The sequence below is a fragment of the Mya arenaria genome, chromosome 10 (assembly GCF_026914265.1).
Source record: "Mya arenaria isolate MELC-2E11 chromosome 10, ASM2691426v1".
Lineage (NCBI taxonomy): Eukaryota > Metazoa > Mollusca > Bivalvia > Myida > Myidae > Mya > Mya arenaria.
The window spans coordinates 70,584,843-70,607,742 of record NC_069131.1 but is presented as its reverse complement, the minus strand read 5'-3'; the positions used below and the strand labels follow the sequence as shown (position 1 = coordinate 70,607,742).

The 22,900-nt window shown below is 35.5% G+C and overlaps 1 protein-coding gene across 7 annotated transcripts in view; it reads right to left on the bottom strand.

Annotated features, from left to right (window-relative positions):
- The window catches only part of LOC128205096 (uncharacterized), a 25,677-nt gene extending 11,807 nt beyond the window's left edge, over positions 1-13,870 (bottom strand). The window contains exon 1 of one of the 7 annotated variants that reach the window (XM_052906515.1): positions 13,780-13,870. Coding sequence is in view for 1 of the 7 variants with exons in the window: in XM_052906522.1 (XP_052762482.1) it covers positions 5,058-5,070 (13 nt within the window). In the remaining 6 variants the exon portion in view is untranslated. Of the gene's footprint in view, positions 1-3,006; positions 3,025-4,888; positions 5,021-5,057; positions 5,077-6,590; positions 6,791-13,612; positions 13,721-13,779 lie in introns of those variants that run through there. The other 6 variants (XM_052906516.1, XM_052906518.1, XM_052906520.1 and 3 more) reach the window with 6 other exon arrangements.
- Between the last annotated feature and the right edge of the window lie 9,030 nt (positions 13,871-22,900).

Below are 22,900 nucleotides of genomic sequence, written 5' to 3'. Positions count from 1 at the left end.
TACTAGTAGCCGTAGACGTAACAGTAACAGTAAAGGTAGACGTTGCCGTAGCAGTAACAGTGAAGGTTGACGTTGCCGAACCAGTAGCAGTAGCAGTACGAGTAGCCGTAGCAGTAGAAGTACGAGTAGCCGTAGCAGTAGCAGTAACAGTGAAGGTAGACGTTGACTAACCAGTAGCAATACAAGTACGAGTAGCTTTGGCAGTAGTGCAAAGACTAGCCGTAACCGTAGCCGTAGCAGTAACAGTGAAGGTAGACGTTGCCGAACCAGTAGCAGTCGCAGAACGAGTAGCCGTAGCAGTTAAAGTTCGAGTAGCCTTTACCGTAGCTATAGCAGTAACAGTGAAGGTAGACGTTGCCTAACCAGTAGCAGTACCAGTACGAGTAGCCTTAGCAGTAGAACTAAAAGTAGCCGAAGCCATGCCAGAAGCACGAGCAGTAGAGGTAAGACTAGCGGAAGCCATAGCCGTAACAGTATCAATAGCAGAAGAAGTAGCAGTAAGAGTAGCCGTAGCTGTGCCAGCAGCAGGAGCAGTAGAAGTAAGAGTAGCGGTAAAAGTAGCCGTAACAGTAGCAGGAGCAGAAGAAGTTGCAGTAAGAGTAGCCGTTACCGTAAGAGTAACCGTAACATTAGCAGTAAAAGTAACGGTAGCCATTACAGTTGCAGTAGCAGAAGCAGTAGCAGTAAGATTAGCCGTAACCGTAGCCGAAACAGCATCAGTAGCAGTTACAATAGCAATAAGAGTAGCCGTAACCGTAAGAGTAATCGTACCAGTAGAAATTGCAGTAGCCGTAGCCGTAGAAGTAACAATTGCAGTGAGAATAACCGTAGCCGTACCGTAACAGTAGGAGTCGCCGTAGGAGAAGCAGTAGCCATAGACGTAACTGTAGCAGTAACAATAACCGTAGTAGGATCAGGAGCATTTGCAGTAGCAGTAGCTTTAAGAGTAACCGTATAAGTAGCAGAAGCAGTAGCAGTAAGAGTAGCCGAAGCCGTAACAATATTAGTACAGTCAAACCTGGTTGAACGGTCACCTGCTTTAAATGGCCACCTGCCTTAACGGGCCACTCCAAATTCCCCCGTACGTTTTTACTATATAATGTACGTGTATTAAGCGGCCAACTGTCTAACGCGGCCACGGCCACTAATTTTTGTCCCCATGAAGCCATATAAACACTAATTAACGGCCACTAATCCCTTGTCACTGACACTTCCGCGTATAAATTTTTCTAATACACAGCTTTAATTGCGTATAGAAGTTTACGGAAAAGAACGACGGCCTCGGGTATCTCCGTCAGCCAATGAAAATAAATATTGCATCACACGATTGCCATGCATGTTTACTCATCGAGAAATCATGTTTATTTCACGTCGGTGAATGTTTTGATCAGAATTGACACAATTAATGACACAATTAATAGATAATTAAATAATTACGAAGTTAATTATTAAATACCGACAAAAACACCGGTTATTATGAATTCACAGCTTGCATTCTCATTCGAAGGCGTGAAACTAGTTACGATTTTTATTCACTTCAATATTATTTGCACGGATTTAAATTTCTATGAACGGATATTTACACAATGCAATGTTCCTGATGTTGTTTTTTTTAACTTTGATTATGGCTGAAAATAAGACTAATCGAAAGTGTTTGACTCTAAAAGAACGTGTCGAGTGTATAAAGTTATAAGAAAACGGCCGTAGTGCAAGAAGTGTTGCCAAGATTTTAACTGTGGAAGGACTCAAATAAATTTCTTACTTTTCTTAATTGTGGAGGAATATGAAACCAATAGAAATCCAAACGCAAAAAGACAGAGGAAAATGACAGGACATGAGGAACTGAATTAACTAAAATGTGTATGTACATGTAGTTGTGTAAATGTGTAGACTGATATATGTGGTGTGTTTTGTTTATGCTATGCATCAACATTTATCTAATGTACGGACTTCTTTAAAAAGTGAACTCAAAAATGTGAATGTACATGTAGTTGTGTAAATGTGTAGACTGATTTGAGGTGTGTTTTGTTTATGCCTTGTATCAACATTTATCTAATTAATGTATTTTATTTATAAATTTAAAATAAAGTTATTTTATCTATACAAATGTATTTGTTTTCAACCTTCTTCAATAATATTGACTGATTGTGGTGTGATGTGGTGGTTAAGAAACATACTCCTCTCTGAATAAAGCTAAAGAGGCGAAAATGTCAAACCTGGATTAAGTGGCCACCTGTTTTAAGCAGCCACTTTGATCATTTCCCAAGGGTGGCCACTTAATACAGGTTTGACTGTAGCAGAAGCAATAGCAATTAGGGTAGCCGTAGCTGTAGGAGTAGCCGTAGCCGTAATAATAACAGTAGCAGTAACAGTAAGACTAGTCGTCGGTTTTATAGTAGCAGTAGCACTAAGAGTAGCCTTAGCAGTAATAGTAGCAGTATCAGAAGCAGGAGCAGTAAGAGTACCTGTAGCCGTAACAGAAGCAATAGCAGAAGCTGGAGCAGTAAGAGTACCTGTAGCCGTAACAGTAGCAATAGCAGAAGCTGGAGCAGTTAGAGTACGTGTAGCCGTTGCAGTAGCAATAGCAGAAGATGGAGCAGTAAGAGTAGTCTTTACAGTAGCAGTATCAGAAGCAGGAGCAGTAAGAGTACCTGTAGCCGTAACAGTAGCAATAGCAGAAGCAGTTGCAGTAGCAGTAAGATCAGCTTTAGTCGTAACAGTTACAGTAGTAGAAGCATTAGCAGTAGTAGAAGCTATAGCCATAACAGAAGCAGTAGAAGTTGCAGTAGCAGAAAGAGTTGCCATAGCTGTAACAATAATAGTAGCAGTAGTAGTAGCAGTAGCAGTAAGAGTACCTGTAAAAGTAGCAGTAACAGTGGTGGTAACTGTATTTCTTGCAAGGTTATTTCTATTTCAGTTTTATTTATTTCGTTGAGTTTTAATTAAGAAAGGCATGTAATTGAAAAGAATACCTATAAGTTTCGATACAACTGAACATATCCTTACATGATCCAACGAGTCGCGTTTATCCCGTAACAAAATATATCATTTTCAACCAGGTACTCGACTGAAATAATTGAGCAATTAAAATATGTATTTTTGTCACACTAAGCAATATTTATATCTAATCAGGTTTCTGTTTATGACGTAGACAATTGCAGGGGATTTTAATGTTTGAACGTTATCTGTCTTTTGTACAATATAAATGTCTATACTTGATTTACAATTTAAGATAGCTCTGTCCGTCGATAACCTCGTGTCAATGGAATTCATGGAACGATTGGTGATTTTCAATTAGATAATGATTAATCATTAAATAAACTTAAATTAAATGCCTGTAAAATAATCGAACGATCGAAACCCAGCACGCACGAAAATTAGGAATGAATCAGTCTTTGTATGTCATTTCTGCGATCTGAGATGTTGTCAATAACGTTACAGGTCCGACATTCAATTAACGTTTAATTCAATTCATATAAAAGGTTAACACAAAAACTATAACTATCAATGCAATTCACGGAACGATTAATGATTTTCTTACAATTGTGAAACGCAAATGAATTTTTGATAAGTGTAATAAGTTATATGTTAGAACTTTGTTCCTCATACCCGCATGCATGAAAATAAGGAATCAATCATTAGTTGCCTATTAAACCATGGCAATACAACTGTCGAACAATACGTCCTTACGGAATAGGATTCTAAATGTGACAAATGCATGGTCAAATCGAATCAAGCAATGAAAACCATAGGGACATGGCCAGTGACTTGTTTTAATAAGGTTCTTAAAACAGAGATTATTGCAGAACTGCTGAATCTAGCTTTAGTCCTTAAATGCATGCTATTAACTGTTAACTGCATAAGCAAACATAATTAATTTAATTTTATGAAAATATGTAATTAAAATGAGTTCATCAATAAATGTAAAGCATGAAATTTACACCTCTTTATAATCCTCTTGACTAGGTCAAGGGTCCATAACATAAATATGTTATATCTGGGCTTTGACACAAACAGAATGAATCCCAGGAGCACAACTCTTCATGCTGATGTTAACGTTTATGGCTACAATTCAAATAACTATTGAGATACGTGCGACGAAAAATTATGACGGACAGATTATCATAATTTTAAATTTATAAATGATAATAGCTTTGAATATGTGTAGTGTATGATGAGTTCCTTGTTTGCTGTTTGTTAGGTTTTGATATATGTGCCAAAATATGCTTATGTAAAACAAAACAAACGGTCGACAACGTCACGTGAATTTACCTACCGTACAAATATAAACCCAGCGTACGAAAACAATTGGTCATTCTCGCGGAAATGCACGAAGGACGAATCGTAATTAATAAAATGATAGTTTATCCCTTAATATATATGTTATTTCTATCAACGTCATTTGTTTTGCCGCTAAATGAAGTGCCGTCATTAAATATTGAATGTTATGTCAAGGCATACTATTCCAACGTATGGTTTGGACCGAGAAAAACTGATGAACTAGGAAGGGGTTTGGAGTACAAATGCCAAGAAAAAAAAAGTGAAATACAGTCAAACATTGTTTTTTTTATTGATTTTATTTAAAACCTCGCTCATGAGCATGCGCAATGCTATCGGCAACTTAAACTTTACACCGCTAATACTGTAATGACTGAGAAAACCTCCACCCATTGCCAGATACAATGTAGATGGATATAGTACAGACGCAGAAAAACAATGTATAAGCGAAGAAACCATGCTTTCAACTTATATTAAACACGTACTAATACTAAATGGCCCTTTTCAGTTCTATTGTAAACTTCAAATCAAAAGTTCTTAATTAGACCAAATATGCTTACTGTCAAAATTTTAACATAAGAAAAACAAACAATATTATAAAATAACATACCTAAATGATTAAAATGAGTATGAAACTGCTGTTTAAGACTGCCTTACTAAAACTATATTAAAACTTCCATTTTAGTTACTTCAAAACACAATATCCACTTTATTACTTCAAGTTATTCTCCAGTTGTGCGAATAATTACCCTATTACGTGGGTAAACATATCGTTTTACCTTTTACAACCATTCGACTATTGTAACCTTGAACAAAACAGTTGTGCATTTATCATTTAACTACATTGGTTATTTTTTGGTTAAGGCGTTTCCATACGAGAAAGATAAACTGATAAATCTTCCTTACGTCTAGTTTATCATATTATAAGAATACAACCTACATGTTCAGTTAATAAAATGCAGATAGGCAATCATTAAGTACTGGACTTAATCATTACGAATTATAACTTAAATGGGTTTTTAATGGTCCTTCTGTCACTCATCCGATACACATTCGCTGCGTCATATTAGGCGTTGACAATGTGTCAGCCAATGAGGTTGTATTCTATGTCACTCTGCCCATTCTAAATCATTAAGAATAAACTTTATATCATCTAAATATTACTTCGAGTGCTGAATAGTTCTGATTAAGCTCAAACATACACCTACTTCATACATGACATGGTGCGCTTTTATGGTATTCCACATGTTCAGGAAGAATAAGCGAAGCCTGTCAAACTCCTCGGGTAAATTAATATTTGAATTATTCTTACAGAACGTAAAAACAACATAGTGTTCCGGCTCAAGGCTCCGCCAATGGCATCGCCAGACAGCTTCAAGTTTTATCAATTAGAAGAGTTCTGACAACCAAAAATCTGTAAAGCAAATTACAAATGTCTCATTTCGATTAAGTAATATTAAAACGCCGAATGTCCATTTAATCATTATATTTTTATTTATTTAGAGAGTAATTTAAAAGCTCACGCCTGTGTAATGGCTAAAATGAAGGCATTCGTGGGGGCATTTCTTGCTTAAGGCAGCATTGAGTTTTCATCTTCTAATTGATCAGTCGGCACCGGGTAACACTAGGCCTTCCGACTTAATCATTAAGAAGACAAAATATAAGCACTAACGGTTATATATAACTAGTATTTTAATAAATGTTCATACTATTTTGTACTTTTGAAATATACAGATTTTAAGCTTAGCTTATGTATAAACAACTTTTGTAACCAGATAACTTTAAAAATACTGATAATTCATTTACAACACAACTATATATAAAAACAATCGGAACATCCCGGCCATTTTCCATCGAAAACAACCTAGGATGTATGGCGATGCATTTGTAAAAGAAGTTCGAAAAATTAAATCAAAACAATTTAATAAATTATAGTGTTTTAACGTGTTATTTGTATTCTTGCATTACCAACTAAATTGAAATTACTGCGAGATCTATTTGCAGCGTAGTTAAATGTCTAGAAATCTGATATTGTGAACCGTCCATGAACATCTGAGGTTGTTTTCGATGGAAAATGGCCGAGGTGTTCCTATTAGGTTTCAAAGAGAAAAGTACATTTAAAACGTCTGCCTTACTTTTTTCATTGCTTTATTTAAACATAAAAGAACAAGCGTTTTGGTTGCCATGGCATTTTCCACCTTAAGCAAGCAAGATTCCTAATAGTAGCCATAACTGTATTTCATGCAATGTTTTCTGGGAGGGTTTTAAATTTTGATTTAAATTGATAATGAAATTCGTTAGACATGTCTTACCCAAAGGTTTCAGTACAATTGAACATAATCCAAAATAATCCAACAATTCACTTACATCCCGTACGGAAATGCTGTTTTTTTCTTCACCGTGCTCACCTAAACTGGTAAAGCAATCAATTGATAAGGCTGTTCAAGTGTCATTTTCAGAAAATGACATAAACAACTATGTGGCTTTCATTGTTTGGAACGCAGTTCGTGTATCGATTGAATACACAAAAGCTGAAGTAGGACTGGTTAACTGCACTCAGATAAGGCTTCAAGTACGCAATTTACGAAACCATCGATGAGTTTTAAAAAGTCTAAACGGAAATTAATGAATAATTAATTATAGAAGTTTAAATGTTAGAACTAGGGTCCACCAAAATAATTGTACGATCCCAGCCATTTTCTGTAGATCGCAAAAATATGTTGGTTTTTCTTTCCGAATTAAATACATGCTCTCGTTATGTGCAATTTAAAATTTACATGACTGGAAACCCTCCAGACATAACCATATCCAATCAAGAAGTATATAGTACGTAAGTAGTAAATACTGCATATACTGATTAGAAACTATACTTTCTTACTTTAGTTATATTGTAAACTTAAAATCAAAAGTTTTTTATCACAACAATAACATAAGATAACTAAACATTTCATAAAAACAAACTTATGCATAAAATAATCAATGAGAACGAAAACGGTGCTCATTTTGCACGAAATGTCGATAGAGTTTTAACCATGACGGTAAAGTTGCGAGGTAGTTGTAAGTTGGTATTTGGGGATTCGAATTTTCAACTACCTGCTAGTTGCCAGGTGTAAATTAGAACATTCAACTACATGCTAGTTGGTGATTGGAATAATCAAAGTTAAATGTTGATGTTGATTTTAAGCTACTCGACTAATTTCAGTCGGTTATTTGCGAATATCCAGTTGTCTTGTTTTATGAATAAAAGGTACACATGTAAAGAAATCATACGCCCAATTTCATTGTATGCATGTACACAGATGTATCTTCGTGAGAAAAAAACTGTTTTATTTTAGTATAATTTCTACATTCGCCAGTTGGATATTCGAACATTTCAAGTTGGTTATTCGCGTATATCCAACTATCAACCAGGTGGTAGTTTGGGATTCAGATTTTGTCTTGTTTTGTGATCCAAATATACACATGAGTTGAATTCACACCCTGAAGTACTTAAAACAGTGTTTGTTTCGAAGATAAATCTGTGTACATGCATAAAATACATTTGACGTGTGTATTTTCACATTTGTACCGTTCAACCATTTAAGTGACACTCTTATTCAAAATGAAAACATACACATGTATAACAAACATAGATATTGACTGATAAAACTTTAACTGCTTACTAAATAATGCATTTATGGAAAACATTAATTACTGATAACAAGATTGTAACCGTGTATGTAATAGCTGAAAATGCAAAAGTATTAAATGATTGGTGAATGCTAAAAGTTTTACTGTAATTTACTATAGTTTCATAATGTAGAAATACTGAGTTTTATGCACATTTCAAATTAAACTCGGTATCTTTCATAAGAACCATTGTTTCCGACATTTATTCATCATTTTTGGAATATTAAAACAATAGTTGTAATTGTGGATAATCTGATTTGGGAGGAAGAGTGCATCTTTAAAAAAGACAAAATCTAAATCCCCAACTCCTGATTGGGTGGTAGTTAAATTTTCGCGAAAAAAACAACTGGAAATGATCGAAAAACCGACTGGCAAATGTACGAATAATAGTGTTTCAAAACAACGATACGCAGATACATCAGTGTACATGAATAAAATACAATAGTTGTTTGATTTTCTTACATGTGTACCCTTTAGCCATAAACAAGACTAAATCTGACTCCCCAACTCAAAATTCTACTGATAACCATCAAAAGAGAATACTTTTATAGCAATACAGATTAACACATGATAATCCTGTGTTTATTATATTTATCATTGAAATGGTATGATTTCTCATTATCTACGTATTTCAAATAAACTGTACATATGACCCATACAATAGCTACAGTGGTGCCAACTGAGTATCTGCCAGTCATGCTGGAGTTAAAATCAGTTTATGTAGCAGACAGAAAATTCTTTATTATGACAGGCACATCTGTGGAATTTATTTTTAAGAAATAAGTTTTATAGACAGTTTAAATTTTATGAGAATTCTTCAGTAGTTCCATTGTAAATTGTGTTACACCTCTAATACTGCACGTGTAAGGTTTATACAAACAGTTGCCAGTTATCTACTTCTCTTTCTTCCCCGGCTTTAGAATTGTGGAACGTTTAATAGTAGTTTATTGTTGTGATATCCTTCGCCTTATCATTTGACAACCCAAATATGCGTGATTTTAAAACTATTTTTACTTTTTTCTTTTAAGGGAAATAATTTAAAAAATGGTTGAGATTTGTTGACTTTGGATTTCTCTAACATTGCCAGTCATTAAACATAATCATTATATCCAAATAACAAACGAGTGGTATGTTTTTGCCATTTAAAAAATAAGTAATGAAAACACATTTGCCTTACGTTTTTAGTTTATCCATTCTTCAGGTACTGCATGCTAAAAGTATATGAAAGCACTGATAGTGCTGAACGGCTTGAGCGACAATTCCTATTGGATACTCGCTCGCCCGAGCTCCCGCAAAACTCACTCACTCACTCACTCACTCACTCACTCACTCACTCACTCACTCACTCACTCAATTAGCTAATTTCACTGCTAGAGCAGTACAGAAGGGAGAATTGCATTGAATTAATTATGTACTGTATATCTGAGTAACATCCCCTATAGTACCTAAATTTTAGAATTATTATGTTATCTTATTCCAATAAGGTCAAACCCAGAACTGCCAGGAGTTTTTACAGTTTAAATGAGTTTTCCCTTTCATATCAGTGTTTTATAAATGTGTTTTCTGTTAGTATACGCAAAATATTACACAATCTTACTTTTAACCAAACATGAACATAAATATGAACTTATTTTGTAAATAAAGGATTATTCCAGGTATGTTTCATAAATTGATTTTCATTAAAATCTGGTTTATTCAAGTATGATTTTCAACTCCACATGTACTCAGTGGAATTTTTGTGGTCTATTACAGAAGTCTTGAGCTAGCGCTCAAGCCTAAAAATAAATTATATACTACAACTTAAATATATACTACAACTTTTAACTTGGTTCAACATTGGCTTGTCTAAAAATCTGCTTATAGTTATAAACTAAAAACATCAAAACAATTAACGTAGATAATGCTCATATTAACCCATCTGTTATTAGGTAGTTGTTATCTGTCTCTTGTTTGGTGTTTGTTACGCTTGATTACATGTGTCCTTAAATAACAGCTAGTGCGGAAAAACAAAACATATTTCAAGAAAGAGTTTTCCTATTTGCAGACCATATCTTAGCAGTACCCTATAGATCAACGCTTGCTTTAGAATCACAGACAGCGTTTGCACAAAACACAAGTGGCTGGTTAAACAAGCAAAGCCATACAAATGAAATAATTCTCAAGCCCCGCTCAGAAATAAAGAGTCAAAGACAAAAGTTCAAGTGCTGACCTAATTCGATCAAAACGAATAGACAAGCAAGATAGTTACTATAGGCGAAAATTAGAATTTGAAAGAAAAATACTTAACTTTTTGAACAAGAAACAACTGATATGATGTAAATTGTTTTGGAAGGCAGTATAACAGACTTGTAAACTCTAGATTCACTGATTTAGTCGGGTGATAATGTGATATTGCATAAATTGTGCATATTTGGTTAAAATTTTAAACTTGGTACACTTGAATAAAATATCAATATGATTTAAAAAAAGAAAAGCTCAAGACCCACTCTGTTTTTATCCGATATTGCTGTCAAAATACGGGATCGTATATAGAGGATACACATGGTTAAGCACTGTATGTGCTAAACTTGACTTTTAATATGGAACAAGAGATTAAATGTTACTAAAACTGTTTTGTTTTTATTTTTGTTTTTATTAAATCAAACAAAGATAAAACTACTTTGACCACGATTTTGAAATGTTTAGTGGTATGAAGTACATTATAAAACAGTTAAATCATCTTTTCATTAACAATGTTGCGCTGTTATACTTCGTGGTCACATTTGCACCTAGGATATATTTTGGACGCGTATATATGGTAATTGAGAACATTGATTCGTTTTAATATAATGCAAATAGTTTGTACATTAGACAATGGTGACGCTAATATTACTAACCTATTCACTTCGCGATATTGTTACAGTAATACAAGGACGATAATAAAGAGTTCGGTATCTTTCATAAAATGAACAATGTCATACCGCACGAAAACATTTAAACTGCCCGTCTTTACGCTTGTTTCCTTCTTCATATGAATAAAGAATGTGTTAAAAATTGATAAATCCAATGTATCAGCTGAAATAAAAGTGTGGTATCTTTAATAATTAAATATTTACATTCATCTAGTCCATTGTGTAAATAAAACTTGACGTTTATATTGTATAACACGCAAGGTGTTATGACGTCATTGTTTATTTTAATATTGCGCTCAAATCGAAGAAGCGCAACGTCATTTAACGAATGGTATACGACGTTACAAAATCAGGTATTCATTTATGCAAATTTACCTGGTCTGTTACACTTCTTTAAAAACAAATGCTAGTACTCAATTGATCTTGCGTTAATGCTGTATGAACGCAGTACGGCAAGCGAGCAAATGACAGAGAAGCGCTTTTAAATTTCCTTAGGTTGCAAATGAGTCTTCAAAGACCAAAAAAATAAAGAAACGTAAACAAAAAGAAAAATATATTGAAACAGGGGGGAATTTTTCATACTCTGACCTTTAAATCACCATTACATGTACATTGAAGTGGATAGTGTTGTATGGTTATTTTAGAGAGAATTCATATTCATGTGGATGTAAATTGCCATATTTAAACGAAACATTTTTACTCAATTGAAAAAATTGTCATATTTAAACGAAACATTTTTACTCAATTGAAATTTTATGGCGGCCATTTTGGATTTCCTGCTCCACAACACTCGTTAGAAACAAAAAGGTCATCACTTCCATAAAATACAGATTATGTCGAAATTTTAATATAAAACATTACTTGTCACCTACTCATTTAGATAAACCACGTTTGACCTGATTGTCTCTTCAATATTATTTCTATTCATTTCAAGCGAATAGCGTTTCGTTGCTATTGAAATAATTCCATTATTCTTTTCAACATCAATGCAATAAAAGAAATATTGACAAAATAAGTTCTAAACATGTTCACGAAAAAACTAAAAACATTATTAACTTCAAGAAGAAGATATGCTGTTTGTCCATCACATTAGCGGACAGCTCTGTTTTTCGTGGAAAACTGTCGCCATGGCACCAAAAAAAGCTTTTTCTATACATGCAAAAGTGTAATTGTATAGGGTTTCTTTGTAAGATGTTACCAAACAGTAAATTCAACTTAGATTATATATTTACTGAGGTCATATATAGAGGGTAAGTGTTTGTTTCAGTTTAAGATCGTAATAATATTTCACCGAGTGAGCACCAAAAGTTGTATTTACTTTTGGTGTTCAGGAGGTGAAATATATTGTGATCTCAAACATAAACAGTAACCATAGCAGTCAAAGCAGCCATAGCCGTAGCAGTTGATATAGCTGTATCAGTAATAGTTGCCGTAGCAGTAGCAGTAGCCATAGCAGTAGCCGTAGCAGTAGCAGTAGCAGTAGCAACAGCAGTAGCGATAGCAATAGCAATAGCAGAAGTAGTAACATTAGCCATTGCCGTTGCCGTAGCCGTAACAGAAGCAGAAGCAGTAGCGATTGCAATAGCAGGAGCAGTAATATTAGCTGTAGCCGTATAAGTAGCTGTAGCCATAGCTGTAGCCTTAGCCGTAACAGTAGGAGAAGCAGTAGCGATAGCAATTGCAAGCGCAATAACATCAGCCGTAGCCGTAGCCGTAACAGTAGCAAAAGCAGTAGCGAAAGCAATAGCAGGAGCAGGAGCAGTAGCATTAACCGTAGACGTAACCGTAGCCGTAACAGTAGCAGAAGCAGTAGCGGTAACTATATTTCATGCAAGGTTTTTACTATTTCATATCTCATTTTATTCCTTGAATATTAATTAAGAAAGACATGTAATGGAAAACAATTCCTACAAGTTTCGGTACATCTGAACAAATTTTTACATGATCCAACAATTCACGTACATACCGTAACAAAATAATTCATTTTCAACTGTAAGGCAACACAACTGTAGAACAGTACGTCCTAACGGAATATGATTCTAAATGTGACAAATTCATGGTCAAATCGAATCAAGCAATGAAAACTATAGGGACATGTCCAGTGGCTTGTTTTGATAAAGTTCTTAAAGAAGATTTTTTTACAGTTTTCAGAACTGCTATATAAAAAGGTTTTCATCTAGCTTTAGTCCTTAAATGCATGCTGTTATGTCACCTTTTTATAATCCTCTTTATTAGGTCAAGAGCCCATAACATGACTATGTTATATCTGCGTTTCGAGACAAACAGAACCCTAGGAGCAGGAGAATTTGTGTAGTGTACGATGAGTTCATTGGCTGCTATTTATGCTTATGTAAAACAAAACAAAAGGTCGACAACGACACGTGAATTTACTGAATTAGTCGTACGAATATAAACTCAGCTTACGAAAACAATTGGTCTCGCGGTCATTCCTGAAGGACTTTACGAATCGTAATATTATAATGATAAATTATCTCTATATAAAATATATGAGCATGCGCAATGCTGTAATAACTGAGAAAAAACTCCAGCCATTGCCAGACAAAATGCAAATGGATATCATGAGTACCAACGCTGAAAAATAATGTATAAACGAAAAATCTATGCTTTCGATTTCTATAAAACACGTACTATTACTATATGGCCCTTTTCAGTTCTATTGTAAACTTCAAATCAAAAGTTCTTAATTAGACCAAATATGTTTACTGTTAAAATTTTAACATAAGAATAACAAACAATATCATAAAAGAACATACCTATGATTAGAATGAGTATGAAACTGCTGTTTAAGACTGCCTTACTAAAACTATATTAAAACTTCCATTTTAGTTCCTTCAAAACACAATATCCACTTTATTACTTCAAGTTATTCTCCAGTTGTGCGAATAATTACCCTATTACGTGGGTAAACATATCGTTTTACCTTTAACAAAGGTCCGCCTTCTGCCACTCATCCGATACACATTCGCGGCGTCAGATTTGGCGTTGATAAATTGTCAGCCAATGAGGTTGTATTCTAAGTCACTCCGCCCATTCTTAATAATTAAGAATTAACTTCATGTCATGTAACCATTACTTCGAGTGCTGAAAAGTTCTGATTGAGCTTAAACATACACCTACTTTATACATAACATGGTGCGCTTTTATGATATTTACATGTTCAGGAAGAATAAGCGAAACCTGTCAAACTCCTCGGGTAAATTAATATTTGAAATATTCTTACAGAACGCGGAGCCAATTGGATCGCCAGACAGCTTCAAATTTAATCATTTAGAAGAGTTCTGACAACCAAAAATCTGTAAAGCAGATTACAAATGCCACATTTCGATTTAGTAACATTAAAACGCCGAATTTCAATTTAATCATTATATTTTAATTTATTTAGAGAGTTCTTTAGAAGCTCACGCCTACGTAGTGGCTAAGGCGAAGGCATTCGTTGGGAATTTCTTGCTTAAGATAGAATTTAGTTTTCTTTTTCTAATTGATCAGTCGGCACCGGGTAACTCTAGGCCTTCCGACTTAATAGTTTAGAAGACAATAGATAAACACTAACAATTATATAGAACTAGTATTATAATAAATATTCATACTATGTTGTACTTACAGATACACAGATACATATAATATACAGATTATAAGCTTAGCTTATGTATAAACAAGTTTTGTAACCAGATAACTTTAAAAAATACTGATTATTCATTTACAACACACCTATATATAAAATAAATTGGGACATCCCGGTCATTTTCCATCGAAAACAACCTAGGATGTATGGCGGTGCATTTGTAAAAGAAGTTACTGCGAGATCTATTTGCAGCGTAGTTAAATGTATAGAATTCTGACATTGTGAACCGTCCATGTACATCTGAGGTTGTTTTCGATGGAAAATGGCCGAGGTGTTCCTATTAGGTTTCAAAGAGAAAAGTACATTTAAAACGTCTGCCTTACTTTTTTTGTTTCATTTTAACAAAAAAACACAAGCGTTTTGGTTGCCATGGCATTTTCCACCTTAAGCAAGCAAGATTCGTAACAGTATTCATAACAGTATTTCATGCAAAGTTTTCTGGGAGGGTTTTAAATTTTGATTTAAATTCATAATGAAATTCTTTAGACATGTTTTACCCAAAGGTTTCAGTACAATTGAAAATAATCCAAAATAATCCAACAATTCACTTACATCACGTACGGAAATGCTGTTTTTTTCTTCACCTTGCTTACCTAAGCTGGTAAAGCATTCATTTGATAAGGCTGTTCAAGTGTCATTTTCAGAAAATGACATAAACAACTACGTGGCTTTCATTGTTTGGAACGCAGTTCGTGTATCGATTGAATACACAAAAGCTGAAGTAGGACTGGTTAACTGCACTCAGATAAGGCTTCAAGTAGGCAATTCACGAAACGATCGATGAGTTTTGAAAAGTCTAAACGGATATTAATGAATAATTAATTATAGTAGTTTAAATGTTAGAACTAGGGTCCACAAAAATAATTGTTCGATCCCAGCCATTTTCTGTAGATCGCAAAAATATGTTTGTTTTTTCCGAATTAAATACATGCTCTCGTCATGTGCAATTTAAAATTTACAACCCTCCAGACATAACCATATACAATGGAGAAGTATATAATATGTAAGTGGTAAATACTGCATATACTGATTAGAAACTATACTTCCCCTAGAATCAATCCTTACTCACTCTATCTTACTAATTCGATCTTGTACTAAGACGAAAAACAACATGTAGAGTATACAAATGTTTAATTTGTTGTAAGCGTCATGGCCAATCAACTGTACATACCCAAACATTTTCACATATTTCAACATATACTAACATAAACAACACATTTTCATTGAAATTATTCAAAAAGCATTGATATATCTATGTAACAACACAACTTTTGTTAAACATAAAGACAAAATTTTGTATATCATAATGTATACTGATTTCAAGAATATAATGATGAGTTCCGATGTTTGCTATGAATGAACCCGTTAAGTTTTTTGAAATAAAAAAAAAAAAACGTCGGACATGCTTGTACACAGCTTGGTGACCATGCGCTGAATGAATCACTCAATATTGCACGGTAAACACGTGCTCGATAGAGCGCGAAATCATAGCGCCCCCAGGCGTATCGTTTCGGAACGATACAAGGGGAAACAATTTTCTCCTAATTCTTTTCAATCAAACGTAGAAAATTATATTCCCCTTGAATCAATCCTTACTCACTCTATCTTACTAATTCGATCTTGTACTAAGACGAAAAACAACATGTAGAGTATACAAATGTTTAATTTGTTGTAAGCGTCATGGCCAATCAACTGAATTATAAAGAACGGGAAAGCGACTTTATAAAAAACAAAACTAATTCGGAACTCATCATTTATAAACCCAAGCACTGTGAAACAACCAAACGCTGTTCTAAACTATCTTTTACGTAACCGTCTTTCGCTTTTTCACTCGCCCAACGTCCATGTCTCTTAAACATTCGGTCTTTTACACCTTTGTTCGCGGCAGCCGTAGCCCCGCCAGAACGAAGTGAATGAAAGCCATATTTACGAACGTCTGTAACTAAAGGTTTGAAAGTTTTTATGAACAAATCTCTAAGAGTTGAATAAGACATAGGCTTGTTAACACTTCTGACTTTAAATCCTGTTTTAGTAGCACTCAAGTTACAAAATATGTAAGATTCATCAGAAAATCCAGCCCATTGAATATACTTTTCCAAATTCTTAACAGGGCACAACAAAGTTCCAGTTCGCGCTCTAACTATCCATGCGCCGTCTCTATATTGATCAGTTTTACTAGATTCTATAAATATTTCCATATATGCTGTACTTATAATAATATCACTTCTCTTTATCTTTAACAGTTCAGCACTTCTTAAAAACCCAGAAAAGGCTATTAAACATGCACAAATCATTCTCTGTGACATTAGGTTACATTTACCATAAAGACTATCATACATTTTTTGTAGGATACTAACAGTTATAGGTTCCTTCTTAATCGTAGACCTAGAATTTATACGTTTTGCTGATTCTAACACATTAATAACAAGTTTTGAATCAGTAGGGGAAACAAAACCATTAATTTCGTGCATCCATTTTAAACTATAGAAAGCTGATATAATAGGTTTTGCTGTAGAAGCAGTCTGTATTAACGAAGTTAGATAGATAGCCACCGGAAACGCCCTAGCGGGCAAAATGTCCCTAATCCCGAAACCGTTTGAAAGAGCCCAAACTTTCCACCTTTGAAACGACTGATTATAGTTCTTGCACGTGCTGTCGGCTCTTGACTTTTGCAGTATCTGAGGGAGAAGGGCCACCTTGTCCGCCAAGACCTCCGGCAGCTCGTCTATCTCGTGTTTGTGAATCTGGAAAAATAGATGTAAAAATCTTTTTAAATTAAATGTATCTTTTATTTGCAAAATGAACATATAAACATGTTAACTTTATAATGATACTATTAAATCTATTAAACAACAAAACTTATATCTTGTGAATATAACTAGTTATTAAAGCTATTTGAACGCTTTCAACCTTTGTTGCATAATCATAATACATGAACGTAGTACATAAGTACAACACATGGAGTTTTTTATAAATTCTAAGACTATTCTCAAGGCTGCCTGGCCTGCATATGTATGTGAGTACATAACTTGTACTGGCTATTCTAATGGCCGCCGGGCCTGCATATTTATATGAACACATAACTGGCTATTTTAATGGCCGCCGGGCCTGCATATTTATATGAGCACATAACTAAAACTGGCTATTCTAATGGCCGCCGGGCCTTCGTATATGTATGCGTACATCACTTTAACTGGCTATTCTAATGGCCGCCGAGCCTGTATATATAAATGCGTGCGTTTCTTTCGCTGACTATTCTAATGGCTGTCAAGCCTACATATATGAAAATGCATTACTTCTTTGCAATAATTATGTCTACAAGACCCTTATCTGAAATTTATGTACTTTAGGTACTATTGTGAGAACTAAATTTTCTATAACTGTGCATTTGTCTCACAGACTATTGTAAAAAGCGCTCGACCTATAACGCACGTAAAACATAAATTTGCGTTACGTTTGCCAAAATTCACGTGTAAATTTTACAATATTTGCTTCTAAACCTTCAACAGAGTAATTTCTGGCTACTGAAAACATTTAGAGTGAATAAATGTACTATCAAGCATTTTATATTTGTCATTGATCAGAGTACAAACGTACAAATATGCCCTAAGGCGATATATCATATGCTGTAGGAATTAAAAACTCGTGATTATCATATATTGCAAAACAAAATTGACTGGTTAAAAATGAAAATGCCACAATTTGAGAGCATGTTGTAACGCAATTAACGTAATTATGTTTCACGTGCAGCTGTGTGGAGCAAAGGGAGATAATAAAGCACTGTAATTGCTCTAAATTAGTACATGATTTAACTCCCTTCTATCAAAATTTAACCAATAGTGCCAACATTTGGAAATTTAAATCCTTATTTCCAAACAACCCTTTTCCGTTTTTGCAAATTGTGTAAAAACTCTTTGATGTTGGTAAATACATCCAGTCTAACACTGCATGTGTAAAAGTCCCAAGTGGACATAATAAAGGCCAAAAGCTTGAAGACGGCCAGTACGGAACTATCAAAACTCCAAACACATGGTCAGTAATCATTTTCCTGATAACTCTCGGAAGGATACAAATTGGTGGCACGAACAGTCCAAATTTACCAGACCAATTCTCAGTAAATGCATCTATGCCACTGGAACCTTTGTTCCAAAATCTTGTATAAAAGCAAGGCAATTTTGCATTGAAATCAGACGCAAACCAATCTACTTCAAGATTCCCCCATTTATTCTGAACCATATCTACTATTGCTTGCGAAACACCCCAATCGTCGTAATCTACGATTTTTGACAAATAATCAGCTTTGTCGTTTTCGGACCTTGGAATCCATTCCATTTCTACGATAATAGAATTTGACGCGCAATATCTATAAATATCTAAAGCGGTTTCTTGTAATTCAGGTACCATTGAACCATTAGCTACAATTTTTGAAACGGATTGGTTGTCCGTAAACCATTTTACCCTCTGAAACCTCAAATTTTGAACCAATGACAACAGGACTCTATACACAGCCATTAACTCCCTCCACGTGGAGGACTTCAACATTTCGTCAGGTGACCAAACACCGTGTGCTACTCCGTTAACTGTACTAACCTCGTAACCACCGTACGCGTACGACGAAGCATCAGTGTAAACTATCTTTGAGCAAGAATGACTTTCAAAGAGTCTTCTACAATTTAACGAAGGCAACTCATTTTCCCAGAAACGAAGTTGGTCCTTACTTTGTGAACTTAAATACACATAGAAATCCCAGTGAGGGGCCTGAATAATGTCCATACTTAAATAACGTGTCATAATCTGAGCAACATTACCTATGACAATTGACATGGACATAATTTGACCTGTAAAACTTGCTAGCTTTCTAACGTTCACTCTACTGTGACTTCGTACACTGTTAACAAGACTTTGAAGAGTGTCCTTACATTTTTCAAGCCGAGCATGAGGTATAGACAAAGATCCTGTTTTGGAATCTATATCATTTCCAAGAAATTGCATGTTTTGAACTGGTACCCAAATGCATTTTTCAGCTTTTGGAACGAACCCCGAGGAGATCAAATCTTGCTTTACTACAGCGCTTAGATCTACAGTACTATCGTAAGTCCTGCTTGAACCTAAACCATCGTCTAGAAACATCATGACTCTAAAGCCTTCACCCCTCCATTTAGCTACCAAGGGCCTAGTAACTTTACTATAAATAAAAGCACTGCTGCTTAAACCGAATGGCAAGACTAAAAATTTATAAAAAACAGTTTCACCGAGGCTGTTTACCCAAGAGAATCCTAGAAACTCAGTATGAAGCGAGTAGATTTCTATAAAATGATATGCTGAATGTATGTCAAATTTTATCATCCAACAATCTTGTTCAAAAAAGCCTAATGCAGTTTTGATGTCATCATACTTAAAATATTGTTTCCATAAATGTCGATTAACGACTCTTAAATCCAAAATTAAACGTTTCTTTTGATTGCTCCTGACACTGACAGTGAGTGGACTAACTACATGGGGCCTAGACTCACAAACTTGAATTAAATTTCTTATTAACAAATCATTTATGGCTTCAGAAACAAATTCAGAATTATCTAAAGCAGACTTATTATTCCTTAAACAACAAGATGCTGGTAAAGAATAAAAAGGGATTTTATAACCGTTTTCTATTGTGTCTATTATGAAATCATTTGTACAAATTCGTTTCCAAAAATCTAAATGCTCTCTAAGCCTACCACGAACTATAATGTCTTTTTGCCCGGATTCATACTCAAAATAATCAGTAGTCAAATTGTGTGAATGTTCCTGTTCTTTACAATGTTCTGACAGATATGAAAAATACTCATCTTCCACGGTGCTGGTGCCCTGTGCCACGTCATTTCTTGGTGGCTGAGGCGTCGGCCTTGAAGACGGCGGCACCGGTGGTGTACGGACATTGTCGCCGGAAGTGGTCGTATTCCCCACAGGAGTAACAGGAACCGAACGGGAGACTGGGTCTGGGAGCGTTGCCGTAGAAGCCACGAAAATACCCCCTGCCTCTTGGAGCCTGCTGCCTGTATGCGTCTGGTTGAAAACCACGAAAAGCAGGATACCCATACAAAGCGCCGGAAGTAACGGTTGCAGAAGGCGTCTTGCGAACTGACTGAAGACGCTTGACGCTCTTGTTTTTTCGCTTCTTGAGAGCTTGCGTTTCGGCCTTACGTAACTTAGTTTCATCATCAGAGTCACTGGCTAGTGGATTGGATTCGTAACAATTCACGGTGTCCCATCCACCCTCAGAGCTATCAGCAATACGAATTAACTTTTGCCTGTGTTTCAGTTTATCTATTCCTTCAGAGAGAACATCTTTACAGTAGGATACTTTGTCGTTTTCCAAAGCCCAACAAGCTTGACTCATAAAGTCGATAATCTCCGCGTTGAATGTGTATTGAACTTTGTTACCTTGCCTCGTCCACTGCACGTCTATGTCCGTTTTCAATTTCTTAACTTCCTTTCCGATAGAAACACTGTTTCCCCTAAATTCCTCACGCAAAGCAGATACTTCGTCACTTTGTTGCGAAAGTTTATTTGAAATATCACGCAACTGCCTGGCAATTGAATTGTCGGAGTGAGCATTATCGTCGGACATGCTTGTACACAGCTTGGTGACCATGCGCTGAATGAATCACTCAATATTGCACGGTAAACACGTGCTCGATAGAGCGCGAAATCATAGCGCCCCCAGGCGTATCGTTTCGGAACGATACAAGGGGAAACAATTTTCTCCTAATTCTTTTCAATCAAACGTAGAAAATTATATTTCTTACTTTAGTTATATTGTAAACTTAAAATCAAAAGTTTTTTTATCACAACAATAACATAAGATAACTAAAACATTTAATAAAAAACATGAACTTATGCATAGAACAATCAATGAGAACGAAAACGGTGCTCATTTTGCACGAAATGTCGATAGAGTTTTAGCCATGACGGTAAAGTTGCGAGGTAATTGTAAGTTGATATATGGGGATTCGAATTTTCAACTACCTGCTAGTTGCCAGTTTGGGATTCGAATATTCAACTACATGCTAGTTGGTGATTGGAATAATCAGAGTTAAATGCTGATGTTGATGTTGATGTAAGCCACTCGACTATTTCCAGTTTGTTATTTGCGAATATCCAACTACAAACCAGATGTCTTGTTTTATGAATAAAAGGTACACATGTAAAGAAATCATACGCCCAATTTCATTGTATGCATGTACACAGATGTATCTTCGTGAGATTTTGTCTTGCTGTGCGATTTAAATATACAAATGAGATGAAATCACACCCTGAACTACTTAAAACAGTGTTTGGTTCGAAGATACATCTGTGTACCTGCATAAAATACATTTGGCATGTGTGTTTTCACATTTGTAACATTCAACCATTAAAAGACAAAATCTAAATCCCCAACTCCTGACTAGTTGGTAGTTAAATAGTCGCGAAAAAAAAAACTGGAAATGGTCAAATAACCGACTGGCAAATGTACGAATAATAGTGATTCAAAACAACGATACGCAGATACATCTGTTTACATGAATAAAATACAATACCTGTTTGATTTCCTTATATGTGTACCTTTTAACCATAAACAAGACAAAATCTGAATCCCCAACTCCCGAGAGGTTGGTAGTTAAATATTCGCGAATAACCAACTGGCGAATGTACGGACAATAATGAAGTGAGTGTGTGAGTGAGTGAGTGGGTGAGTGAGTGAGTGAGTGAGTGAGTGAGTGAGTGAGTGAGTGAGTGAGTGAGTGAGTGAGTGAGTGAGTGAGTGAGTGAGTGAGTGAGTGAGTGAGTGAGTGAGTGAGTGAGTGAGTGAGTGAGTGAGTGAGTGAGTGAGTGAGTGAGTGAGTGAGTGAGTGAGTGAGTGAGTGAGTGAGTGAGTGAGTGAGTGAGTGAGTGAGTGAGTGAGTGAGTGAGTGAGTGAGTGAGTGAGTGAGTGAGTGAGTGAGTGAGTGAGTGAGTGAGTGAGTGAGTGAGTGAGTGAGTGAGTGAGTGAGTGAGTGAGTGAGTGAGTGAGTGAGTGAGTGAGTGAGTGAGTGAGTGAGTGAGTGAGTGAGTGAGTGAGTGAGTGAGTGAGTGAGTGAGTGAGTGAGTGAGTGAGTGAGTGAGTGAGTGAGTGAGTGAGTGAGTGAGTGAGTGAGTGAGTGAGTGAGTGAGTGAGTGAGTGAGTGAGTGAGTGAGTGAGTGAGTGAGTGAGTGAGTGAGTGAGTGAGTGAGTGAGTGAGTGAGTGAGTGAGTGAGTGAGTGAGTGAGTGAGTGAGTGAGTGAGTGAGTGAGTGAGTGAGTGAGTGAGTGAGTGAGTGAGTGAGTGAGTGAGTGAGTGAGTGAGTGAGTGAGTGAGTGAGTGAGTGAGTGAGTGAGTGAGTGAGTGAGTGAGTGAGTGAGTGAGTGAGTGAGTGAGTGA